Raw genomic sequence first — 12,959 nt, 5'->3', positions numbered from 1 at the left:
TGGACAATGAATTGCTCTAGACCTCTGTGTCGTCCCAGACGGCCGAAAGAAACCTCGAGGCGTGTTTCGAAGTCACCGAAATTGCGGGAAAACACCGGACGCGGCAGCAACATGGCAATGTATTACACGTAATTCCATCTTCATCTCAGCGTTTAAACAATTAAATGCAGTTTTTACCACAGCTAACATGAGGAGATGATGGAGATAGTCATTTTTTTCACGTACGAGGAGACGGAGCTTTTAAAATCTATTATTCAAATTTTAAAAATTGTTTTGGAGTTCAAGACAATTACAGTAGACAATAAAAACCACCATGAAGAGCGATTATGTTCCGTTGTTGTGTTCGGGTCTCGGGAGGATACTAGTGCGTGTAACTTTCTATTTGCAGATCTGAAGCGCAGTATCCTGACTGCGCATTTGAAGACCGAAGTGAAAAGTGCCATATGTGTTGCACTTGTAAGACGAACACCAAAGTTGCAGTTAGACATGTCTGGAGAATGTATGGTGCTCCCTGAAAAAAAATTCGTTTAGCAGCGTTTCTTTGGATTCTTTTTATCTCCAGATAATCTGCCGACGGCGATGTTCAAATTCGTGTAATATACGTAGTTCGATGTGAGTTTTAAATTGCTCACTTTATTTCGCCTCAGGATTATGCGGCACTATATTTTAATTAAAAAAATTAAATGTAACGTTAATGTAACGACACGTTCCAATGTTCGAAGTGTAACTGGAACGCGTTACTTTCGCATTAAAGGAACTTGTAACGGGAACTCGTTCCAAGATTGGGAAGGAACGAGGATCGAGATTTCGTTCCTGTTCTGGAGGAACGTGTGCAACACTGCATCAAACATGGCAGTGCCCACGGGATTGTCGTGAAAAGACGCTCTGCTAAAACTCTATTGTCTCCGAGTGGCCTATCGCTTTAGCAGACAGCGCGCATGCAGATCTCCAGGCCTGCTAAAATATAGAAACATTTTTGCAAAATACGAGGTTACCCCTTTGAAGTGCAATAGAAAGCTTACCGGTCAGAGTGTCTAATCATGTAACGTGGAAAACGCCGTGGAACATTTTTATCAGAATTTTTCAATCTGCGGTGAGGATGTAGTCGTTCACTGGAAGCATGTTGAAAATCAAGTCCCTAGATGTCCTGCTCTTTGTTAAAAAATATCTAGGGACTTTAGTTGAAAACAGTGATGGGTACGCGCGATAGCGATTATATGCCGGCATTGGTGGGAGGCAGACAAGTGTGGTCGTAGCTGCGAGAAAGTATTTGTTTCAAGTCGATGTTCCCGCGATTTGTTTTCCGAAGTGTTAAATTATTTCTGCAATGTTAGCTACGTGTTTTCGTGGTTTTCTGACCAACTGCGTTGGTCAATAACCAGTCAAGAGTGTTTTTTTAGCCAAGCCAAGTTTTTGAAAGTGAAACGATCGCTTTTGCACGTGATACGCCGTTCAGCGTGTTGCCGTAGCCGCGCGTGTATAGTACTGGCACCCATTTACGGGACAACTAGTCGATGGCATCTCGCAAACACGGATTGTGGGACGCGTGTGCCGCTCGTTAGCGTGGACTTTCTTTACACCGTTATACGCATATAATAAAGTTCAAGTGTCTAATAATCTATGAACTGCAATTGTAAGCAATAAGTATGCCGTGTTTGATAACAACCGACTTACGTACAGTAATCACATATACACTACTCAGGAGTACCACGATTTCACCGCCAAGCCACGCCATTTACTGGTGTCAGAGTGCAGCTCGTACCTCGGCGTCCCTCGGCGTAACCGAGCGAACGAGCACAGCGAAGGATGGAAGAGAGCGAGGAGGAGGCTACAGTGAAAGCATGAGGCGGATAGTATGGCGAAAGGGTGAGGAGGAAAGCAGAGGGCCGCACGAGTACGAGATGGTGCCATAGTAGCGTGCGCCGTAGCGCGTCGATGACGTCATTGCTAAGGCATGCGGCGAGCGCTGGGTGAGCTCTTCCACCGATACGATAAAGGGAATTACAAAGCGCCGGCGGCTGCTTCGAACCTACTGCGCATGCGCTACTTCACCCGCGCGAGAGACGCGTTCCCGTGTTTGCGCTTTATGAACAATGAGCTACGCAGCCGGCGAAATTCAAAACACTTGAAAAACTGCGCTCAAATTTCGCATTAAGGAGCATTGTAATCGTCGGGGAATTTTTTGAGACTTTATTTGCCAATTTAAAATTACAATTCCTACTTAAATCGCGAACAGCGTGCTGCATTACCATATTTTCGCGCGCATAGCCCGCATAAAAATTCATAAAGTTAATAGTAAAGTTGGGGTGCTGGCATGTGTGCGAATTTTACTTCGAGGTGTGGCTTCACGGCAGCGCTGCGCGTGCTGCCGTGCAACCACACCTCAAGGCAAATTTCTCCTCCATTTAGTTTCGTTATCCCCTAGCGAATCCCACCCTCTCCCCAACACTTCGTGTTGAAGCTCCCTCCTTCGTGGTCGTCCGTTCTGCTCCTCTTTACGGGTGGGCATTTTGCGCTTAGCGAATAGTACACACGGCGCCGGCGAACTCATACGCCACCCGTTTCCTCGGTCCACGTGAAGCGCTTCGCGATACGGCGGAGAGGGAGATCGCCGTTGCCCATGCGAGGGCTGCTCCGGCCACACCGCCAGTTTGTATGGGTGTTCTGTGGCCGCACTGTCATCCTCTGTCGCGTGAATTCTAGCTGCGCCTGCGAAGTGATCCGATTAACCTCAGATGTCACGTGACTGATTCGTCCGCGATCACGTCCGTCGTGTGAATCCAGCTTTATCACCATCGCCGAAGTGGAGAGGGAACGAAGCCTCTGGCCGAAGATAAGACGTGCTGAGCCGTGCTCCCTCAAGGGCTGCAGAAGATAGTGCCAACCCTGCTTTATCACAACGAACCACTTGGTAGTAGTCGTGCGTCCATGAATGGACTGCTCTTGCAAAAAAATGTCGCAGTTTCACCCAAAAGGCGAAGCATCAATTGCGATAGCAACTTAGTAGAGAATATGGAGTAAGGATAGTAGTTTTATCAGCTGTATAAACTTGGACATGCAGCAGCACCAGCAACGCGCAGAACTGGTGTCGACGCCGTCGCCGTTTTGCACGCGTTCGCACCGAACGCGCGCGGCGTTGGTGACTGTTGCCAGGCCTGGGGGTGGCTCGGAGGTTTTCCACGAGATCAGAACGGGATCATCGAGCAGCGTGTCGGAAGTCTTTACCACCTCCTTGCCTCGCAACGTTTTTATATAAATGCGCATTTGGTGCCGCAGCTAAACGTCTCCTCCCCTACCTCCCTCCCTCCCGTCCCCCTACGGCCTTTCGCGCGACAGATGAAGTCGCGTTTGCTCTATATATATGGTGATTGTAAAGGAGAAAAGAGACGCTTAATTCTGCAGTCCTTCAGAGAGCACGGCGCAGAACGCGCGTTTGTTCTCCGCGCGCGTCCCTCGCGCCCTTTCACTCGCACATACAGCGTCCGGCGCGCGGCGACGATCATCGCCGTTAACGTCATACGGAACCTCACGGCGGCGGCGACGCCGACGGCAGAAATCCTCTTTGAGTGTCTATATAATTGCTATTGCAATAAAATTTCAGTGTTGCAGTAGCGCACCCAGGATCTCTGCCAGGGGGGAGGGGGTTGATAGTTTGCCTTAGTTTACCAATGCCATCTAAACAGCACTAATTTCAATTTCTTCACGGGAAATTGTAAAAAAATGCAAAGTTTGTGAGTGTGCAGACGATTGCCTGTCTTGCATCTTAGTTGCAGTACTCAAAGGCGCAAGGAAAGAAAAGGGGTAAACAAAAGGGGGGTTAACTCGGCCTCAGGGGGGGGGGGGTTACAACCCCCGAACCCTCCCCCCCCCCTTCCCCGTCGTTGCACCACTGGAGCGTTGTATGCAGTTATTTCTGCGAGTCATACGCGCGGATATTTCTTTTTTTCGTTCCCGGCTGTTGTAATTGGGGGTGCGGGTACGGCGAAATACGTATATCTCTGTAAATCATAGTCATTTCCATCAACATCTCGCAACACATTCTGGCCAGTTGTCAGTCCCTTTGAACTTAACTATCTACTTTTCCTTGTGTTGGGCAAGCCTGAGAAACTCTTTCTATGGCACACTTTTGCCGCTTAGAAGGCCATCATAAAGATGTGAGCTCGATGACATTTCTTTGAACAGAGTTTCTTGTTAGGCTAGCTGCTGGGGTAATACTGTTCAATGAATGAATGCTCCTTTTTTTGTTTGTTCCCGCCCATCTGGCATTTGGCAATACCTCTTGTGCAGGAGGAAGGGGCGGGGGCGTGGGTATAAGCCACGGGTATCCGGTGCGGCGAAGAACGCCTGGCCAGGGCTCGAAGGGGATGCGAGTTGAATGCTGCGTGCAATAAAGACTTTTTCCATAGTCTCACTGTCGCCTGCTTTGCTGTTACGTGTGTAAGCTCGCAAATATCTCTCATTACTTTCAAACAGTGGCGTACCGACTATTTCTCGAGTTGGGAGGCAAACTGCAGACAATCTGACACCCTCTCTCTCTGTATATATATATATATATATATATATATCATAAGAAGCCAACAAACAATGACACCAAGGACAACATAGGGGAAATTACTTGTACTTTACTAATTGAATTAAAGAAATTATAAATTAACGGAAATGAAAATGGATGAAAAAACAACTGTCCGCAGGTGGGGAACGAACCCACGTCTTCGCATTACGCATGCGATGCTCTCACCATTGAGTTACCGCGGAGCCGTTTTCCCATCCACTTCCTGGGGTATTTATGTTTTACAACTAGAACTAACCCTGGGAGTGTTCGTTCCCCACCTGCGGACAGTTGTTTTTTCATCCGTTTTTGTTTCCATTAATTTATAATTTCTTTAATTCAATTAGTAAAGTACAAGTAATTTCCCCTATGTTGTCCTTGGTGTCATTGTTTGTTGGCTTCTTATGGTATGATTAATAAAAATCGGGCCCCTCGGTTCCCTTTCTGCTCGTTCAATGTATATGTATACATACAGGGTGTTTCAGTGAACACTTTAAAAAATTCTTAAATGTTGCCTGTGGCAGATAGCACAATTCTAGTTCATGAGCTGGTCTACTCGAAGAGGCAGACATTACTTGCACAAGAAATTGAATTGCATGTTTGAATAATTAACATAATTTCACTAATTAAGTTTTTACTAATTACCAGATGGCCCATATTGCAATTTACAAATTGTAGCCATGGAGTTTGCAAGGCGGATCTACTCGGAACGAATTCTTGGGATGACACCAGTTTCGAGATAATAATTCCCGAACTTTGCGGAGAAATGCATTGGCGTTCCAGTTAAGTTCTTAACAAAACGTCGCTTTATGCATTGAAGCACAAAATTAACTGGAACGCCAATGCATTTCTCTGCAAAATTCCGCAAATATAAGCGCAGGAGGCGCGTAATAAGTTTCTGGGTCGCACTATCTTTGCTTCAGGTCTGATTTGGTTTGCTGAGGTGTTCTGACATACACATAGCATGTTCGCTGCATAACATGACCTTGTGAACGCAAGCTTGGTTCTACGCAACAGTATAGGTAGGATATACATTTCGACGTGTGCTCCTGCACTTGCGCCATGAAGGCGTTGTTGACTAAAGTGACGAGAAGAGGTCTTGCCTGCAGGAGCTACAACTTTTGTCCAGTCTTATATTGTTCTTGATTCTATCAGAGCAAATTACAAAAAAAAAAAAGAGAGCGTGGCATGCTGCAATATCTTTTGTATACTGGTGTAGCACTCCAGCACTGTCATCTAGCATGGCCAAAGTGGCCTCGCAAGCGCTAGAGTATTCGATTGGGTCACACGATTGGGTCAGCTTGTCCCTGCCACTACTTCCCGTCATATCACACTTCGCTCGAGAAACGTGACTGCTGTCGCCTACACAGCTTTAGGCAAGTGATGCATAGTTTACGTGGCACTGTAGCTCATGAGTGTGAAAAACAGATAACTAGCCATGTGTACGCTCTACACATTCCTTTTAGCAACACGTAATTGCACTTAACACTTGTTGTTGATTAATTTGCCCTCACACTGCGATCTGCTAGCCTCGTGGTTAGCTCAGATGGTAGATTGACCACCGCAGAAAGGCGTTGGTCCTGGGTTCGAATCCTGGGCCAGGACGAATTTTTCCTCAACTGCAAAGCGTTCTTTCTGAGAAACCAGTATGGGTTTCCTTTGTAGCTTCGTGCTACATTCAGGTGGATGACAATTTTTCCCTTTCATGATACTTCCTCCACATTGCAAATTTCCACAGAACTGATTTGCCACACATATGTGTACAAGGTGCCTTAAAAGGGCTAATGTACTGTGGTAGTCTGTGTGCCTTTTACTAAATTGCAGCATGAGCTTGAGAACAAAATTGGCTAAACTGCTAACCTTGGTAAAGTGCCAAGCACACTGTTTGCCGGGATGGGGCCGACTCTTTGAGCTCGTGGGACCCTGTGCAGGTGGGTTAGGGACATTAGATAGTTTTAGTTTCTCCACAAACTTCTGACTGTTTGTCGATAACTGGTTACTGGAGGTGTGAACCTGAATGTTTGGGTTGGTGGCACAGAACTCAACCAGACAAACACTGAGCTATTGTTGTAGTAATCAAGTTTATTCTACTTCCCTGCTGGTGTAAATTTTCGGCAGCGGCGTAATCATGAGCACGTTGCCATTTAAACTTTTTGTTTTACAGTAACGCTCATGGTGCACGAAAACGTGTCTGTAAAGCATTGTGGTTTGATGAAACGTCAGATGATGTTGCTACCAGTGTCTGGTAACCTGGCTTTGTGCAAATGCCTTTACATATACTGGAATACTGGGCGTGCTAAAACACTCTATTCTCTGTGCAGGCAACTGCCGGCTGGGCGTGGAGGCATGGCGATGCTCTCTCTCAAAATCAGTGTGCCTGATAACAAGGTAATCAAAACTATCCAGTTTGAACCTGGCACACTGGTCTACGATGCCTGCCGTATCATTCGCGACAAAGTTCCAGACTCTGCTCTTGGTGATGGTAAGTGCTTGTTCACGCATTCTCATACAAGGGCTGCAGTGTGCAGTAATGCAACACTACACAACATATTGTGGCTCATTTCAGATCACTTGTTTGGCGACTACTGACATGTCATTTGTCACTTTTCAATTTTTTGCTTTAAATGAAGATCGTGGACCTCAGAACCCTGGAAAAAACTACTGGGAAGCCTCAAAGCATCCTAAATTATTTATTATAACAGCTTTTCTTCAATGAAACATCAGGCTCGCCCAGTCGTCTGTTATGCTGCCACATCGGGCCGTGAAACGATTTTGAATAGTACTACTTTTTAAAAATGAGATTGCATACGACCCCAGCGAGCAGGAGTGACTGCCCAAATGTCAAGATCTTCTGCTCTCGTGTGGACACCTCATCTTTTGCACCGCAGTGTCATGACACCTCTTGTGAAGCAAAAGCAAAACTCTTTCGTAGAAGAGCTGTTGCAAGGAAGTTTTAGCTCCTCCATGAACGTCTTGCTTTTTGCAGAATACTGGAGACTTAAACATGAGCGGCTAGGTCGGTCGCACAGAGCTTAGCCAGAGAAGACACTGAGCTATTATTGCATTAGCAAAGTATGGTATAATTTAGCTGCTGGTGTAAATGCTTGGCAGGCATCATCAACATGAAAATGTGTCTATCACGTGATGGCTGGACAAAGCGTCGCAAGATGTTGCTACCAGCATTTTTGCTGCAGTTTTTTGTCTCTGGTAACGCAGTATTCCGTGAATGTTAATACGTTTACAGACTACTGGAACTATCTATAATAAATTATATAGGCTGCTCTGAGGCTTCCCGATATTTTTTCTTGGGTTTTCAGGCCCAAGACTTCATTAAAAGCAAATTAAGTCTAAAATGACATGTCAGTAGTTCTTTAATGCTGTGCACAGATGGCGCTGTGGCAGAGCTTAAGAAGTCGAACGGGGCCCCTAACTTGTGCATTAATATAACCAATAGTCAATAAAAAGTGATTAAAAAGCCGCATGTTTACAAAACAAAGGGGAGCAATGCACTATAATGCAAAAGAATAAATATGTACTGTGACGGCTGAGAGTTTCTTCATTATCAGTTTCTTTGAATGATGTTCTTTTAGCTCAACTATTTCAATCGTTTCGTACAAAATACGCGTTCTGCCTTTTGTCAAAACCATTAGAGTTGTTCAAAGTGTTGTTAACCCCTAAGCCCATGCCTGAGAGTGGGCCTTTTGCCTATACCAAAAGTTGTGCATGTTCGTTTACCTTGCGTAATGTTTTGCATGAGTATAATAGATTCTGTGTTTTTGGGTTGGAAGGCTGGTGCCCTGCTGCCACCTGCTTTCATGGTGGCCTTATTTGGTGCTTCTGTTTGACATTTAAAAAAAACGCATGCACAATCCACTGTGAGGACCTAGCAACCGTGCCTAAGAGGGCAGGAAGGTTTAGTTTCAAAGCACTCACTATAAATTATTAAATTTTGGAAAGTTGATGCACAGCAATATTGCGTCCATCACTCGTTGCTACTGTGTGTTAATTTTTAGACAAATTGAGGCTCTGCCAGGAGTGACAAGGGTGATGTGGAGAAAGAATGAAGCCGGAAAATGGCAAATACCAATTGGAGACAGTGGATTTAGGCAGCAAAAAGAGGCAGGGAGAGCATGGAAGAAAGAGAGCCAGAGGGGAAGCCACAGGGAAAAATAAAGGTGGCAGGGCGCAGCACACCTGGACAAAGACATCTTTGGTGCACTACACTGGGTTCTGCCCCAGTATTGTAGCAGGCACAGACCCTAATGGCCATGCTCAACAAGGCACACGCTCGTAGAAGGTTTAAAATGACAATGAAATGCATTTAGATTTTGCAGGTGTGTTGTCAACCTCATTGTACAGGTGTCTACTATGCCCTGTTGCACTATTTGACATGCTTGTTTTTAAGTATAAAATGCCATATCACTGTGCCACTTCAATCAGGCACTCATATGACTTGCTCGATGCCATTCATTTATTCATTTTGAGGTACCCAGGAACAGCACATATGCTACTCTGAACTTTTGAAATTGAAGATAACGAACTAAAAACACAACTTTTTGCAAGAACTCAAATACGGCATAAATGATTGGATAAAGTACAAACACACGAGCAATAGATATCACGACATGAAAATTTCTGCGCAGTTAGAATGCGTGTTATGGGCTCAGGTTTTCGTGAATCGTGGACATAAAAAACGAGAGCGGCAGCATGGAGAAAGCAAGTACCGATGTCAAGTACTCAGATGACACCGGGTCACTTATCATTTTTAATAAAAACAATGATCACAATATTTTCGCCGTATTGTGAGGGATCCAACGTTGAACCTCTGAACATTGCGAGCTAGCCAAACTTATGATGTTGCCTGATGCACAAATATTTTTATTGAGTGCACCACAGCTCACTGCAGCCATGTTTTATTGAATTTTTGTAGGAACTGTACTTGTTCTTATATCCGTATGATAGTTCAAAAATTTCATAACAAACGAGTCCCCATAAAACGTTAACGATTTGTCATAATTACACACACCATTGGGAATGCTGTAAATGTGAACAACTTGCTTTGAGCATGTATTTTCTTTATAAAGAGCGAATAGCTGTCTTTGCTTCTTTGACCTGTTTTCCAAGTCGGCGATAGGTGGTCAGTGGTCGGCGGCTGGACTTGCGATACAGAAGTGCTGATGCAACCTGCTCTCATGCAACCGAGTTGCGGGGTGCGTTCATCACCGAGCTCATCATCGCCAACTTTATAACTTGTTGACATGCACGATGTGGCTCAGATGCGGCAGTGGAGCACTCGGCAAGCAAAATGTGCGCTCACTTGCTTGTTCGTTTGTTTGCTCGCTTGTTCGTTCGTTCTTTGCTGGTTCACTCGCTTGCTCGTTCGTTTGTTCTTTTATTCGGTCTATTTGCTTACACTCACAATCATCGTCAATGGTTCCTGCACAATTTTTGTTCTTAGGAAGTATGCTTTTGATTGAAGTACAAAGTAGAGCAAACATTATACCCTGGATCCAAGGTTTCAGAAGCTTTTAGACAAAGCATATTAAATAATTGTTTTCAGTTGACTTTGCTTGGGTCGGGCTAATAATGTGTCAAAATTAAAAGGAGATTTGCCATACTTATAATTTATACTGGCTTTGTAGAATCCTGGTTAATGAGTTGGGCTTTAATGTTTCACTGTTTCCACTGCCAAAACAGTTTCTCAAACTGCGTTGTTGCTTCCATTTGGCCTCGGGTTATTAAATTTATTATTATTGAAAAAACTAAAATAAAATGTTGCTGTACACAGTAGCCTTTTCTATTTACTGTCATTCCTGGAAGCAGCCTAAAATTAGGTTTGTTTTCTGGTATGCCAACAGCAAATCCAAAAGCAACAGTATGCCCTAGCAAGAGAACAGGAATTCATGATTGGCAGTCTTCCTCTAGAATCTGTGCACCAGTACGTTTATCTAGGTCAGTTACTCACAAGGAACCCTGATCATTAGAAGGAAATTTACAGAACAATAAAAATGGGTTAAATCGCATATGGCAGGCATTGGCAAATCATGATCGGCAACTTAATGCTATCCTTGAAAAGGAAAGTGCACAGTCTTTGCATTGTACTGGTACTAAAACATGGTGCACAAACTTAGAGGTTAGGCTTGAGAAAAAGTTGAGGACCGCGCAGTGAGCGATTGAGTGAAAAATGTTTAGGCATGCGAAGACGGCAGTGTGGATTAGAGAGCAAACGGGTGCAGCAGGTATGTTCTAGTTGAAGGAAGAAGTGGAGGAGCTGGGCACGCCGTGCAGGGCAGATAACCAGTGAGTTGCAGAATGGGTGCCAAGGGAAGGAAAGCGCAATTGAGGGCGACAGAGAATTAGGCGATGTGATTAAGCTAAGAAATTCGCTGGCATAACTTGGAATCAGCTAGCACAAGACAGGCGATAATTGCAGATCACTGGGGGAGGCCTCCGCCCTGCAGTGGACATAAACAATAGGCTGCTGCTGATGATACCAACAGCAATTCTTGCTAAGTCATAATTGTGTGAAGAAAGCAAAAATAAGAAAAAAAGAGCTTAGTGCTTCAAAATTTAAGGCAGAGAGTTGGGCTAGTTTGACACTTGGAGGGCTCGGCTAGAAGTTTGACACTTAGTTTTTAGTGAATGCATGGCCATTGTTAACCCTTTGCGGTCCGGTGTCGGGCCCTGACGCAACGCGGCCGTAGCGGTCCGCTGTCGGCCACCGCCCGACAAGGGGGTTCGGGGGTTAAATATCACGGTTTTTCTCACTGCGATTTGTGCGCATTCTTTGTATACACGATGCGGCATCTCTTGAGGGACAGATAAACTTTTTTTGTTGAAGTTTACTTCTCTTTGCACTAGGGTGCAGCACAATGTTCAGCACGGCTTGTGGATACCAGAGCGTTCTCACTTGCATGCGGAACATCGCGTTCGCGCGGTTCGCTGAGAAGCATGACCACTTTTTCATCGCGTGCGTTTTACGGTGGGCGCATTTAGTGAAAGATTCTAGAGGTTTCCATTGTCAATAGCTTTATTTAGAGGCGCACACAGCTGCAGAATCATGCTGAGAAAGAACAGCGACACCTGCAGTACCGCCGCAACCTCTTCTAACAGCTGGTGGGTGACGTGAGGGCTTGAGCTAAAAAGCGGGGCCCGTCTGCGCAGAAGGAGTGTGAGGAAAGGCTGGATTGGAGGAGCCATTTTATCTGCAAGCTCCCAGGCCGAAGCAGCAAGGACTGTTCTGCTTGTAGCGATCGAAAAACAAACGGAGGCAGGAGGGAAACTGTGTTACACCTGCAGTAACGACCCTGGCCTGCATCCAGGAGAATGCTTCGAGCGGTATCACACGCTGGTCAAATATCGGTAGAGGAATTGCCTGCAGAATGCAAATGAAAATATAAATATCCTATGAGTTTCTCGTCCACAGTTTGTGGTTTTCATCGCGGCGCTATAAACTGGCAAAATAGTTTCGGACCGGAACAGCCGGAAAGTGGGTAAAAGTTTCGGACAGCTAAGGGTTAAGGACTAGTATTTCTTCATGGTGTGCCCAAATGAGTACTTCAGACGTGAGCGCACCTTCTGCATTTGATGACTGTTTCATGTATACAGATGTTTGTGGATCCCCCACTTTGACACGGAAACGTTGTCAGGACAAGGTCGCCACCTTTTTGCAAACATCCGTCTTGTTTGCTTCAATTGTAGTTTCTTTTCTATAGCGATACAACAGTGCAGCGTGTTCTCAGACTGCTGTAAGGATCAGAGAGAAAGTGAGGACCCCATACATATGTAGAAGGAGAAAGTTGCACTGCGGGTGGGATGTTACTTGCATGACAATGCCGGGGAAGTGGTCGACTCTTCTCCCGTCGGGCCAGAGCCCAGAGGTCATGGCTCATCCTTTCAGCATAGACATGCTTGGGCCAGGGGATGATGCATCATTGCAGCGATCAGCTCTGAAAGATTCAATAACCTTCCCTACTGAAAGTGAAGGTATGATCGTTCGAGCAAGGGAAAAGGGACGCAAGCACACAGGATGGTGGACACAGGATGAATGCTGGACTTACAACTGAGTTTCAATTCGAAGAAAATCTCACTGGTCGCTACCACGCATGAGCAATAAAACAAGCAAAAGGAAAAGAAAAAAAGAAATGGCAATGGACACGTGCTCAGCGCAATAGCTTTCGCATCTGGTTTAAATGTTCACTATCACTGAGTTGGACAGAAGGCTCACTTATGCGCAATTCTTTGCATCTGATATGGATAGCTCCCTTTCCAGTCTGTTTTTGCCTACACATGTGAAAAGTCTGGGCTGCAGCCGCAATTTTTGCAGTGCAGGGGCAGATCTCCTCCTGTGCCCATGTATTGCAATGCTCATGCAGCCGCTCACTGAAAGTGACCCTGTATCTGTATATTG

General features: G+C 45.3%; 1 protein-coding gene across 5 annotated transcripts in view; it reads left to right on the top strand.

Annotated features, from left to right (window-relative positions):
- Positions 1 to 12,959, top strand: part of LOC119455349 (talin-2) — a 324,493-nt gene that overhangs the window by 136,161 nt on the left and 175,373 nt on the right. For all 5 annotated transcript variants that reach the window (XM_049668712.1, XM_049668713.1, XM_037716732.2 and 2 more), the window contains exon 2: positions 6,871 to 7,031. In XM_049668712.1, coding sequence (XP_049524669.1) covers positions 6,871 to 7,031 — 161 coding nt within the window. The remainder of the gene's footprint in view (positions 1 to 6,870; positions 7,032 to 12,959) is intronic.

This window comes from Dermacentor silvarum, chromosome 6, assembly GCF_013339745.2.
Source record: "Dermacentor silvarum isolate Dsil-2018 chromosome 6, BIME_Dsil_1.4, whole genome shotgun sequence".
Classification (NCBI taxonomy): domain Eukaryota; kingdom Metazoa; phylum Arthropoda; class Arachnida; order Ixodida; family Ixodidae; genus Dermacentor; species Dermacentor silvarum.
This window is presented reverse-complemented; position numbering and strand designations above follow the sequence as displayed.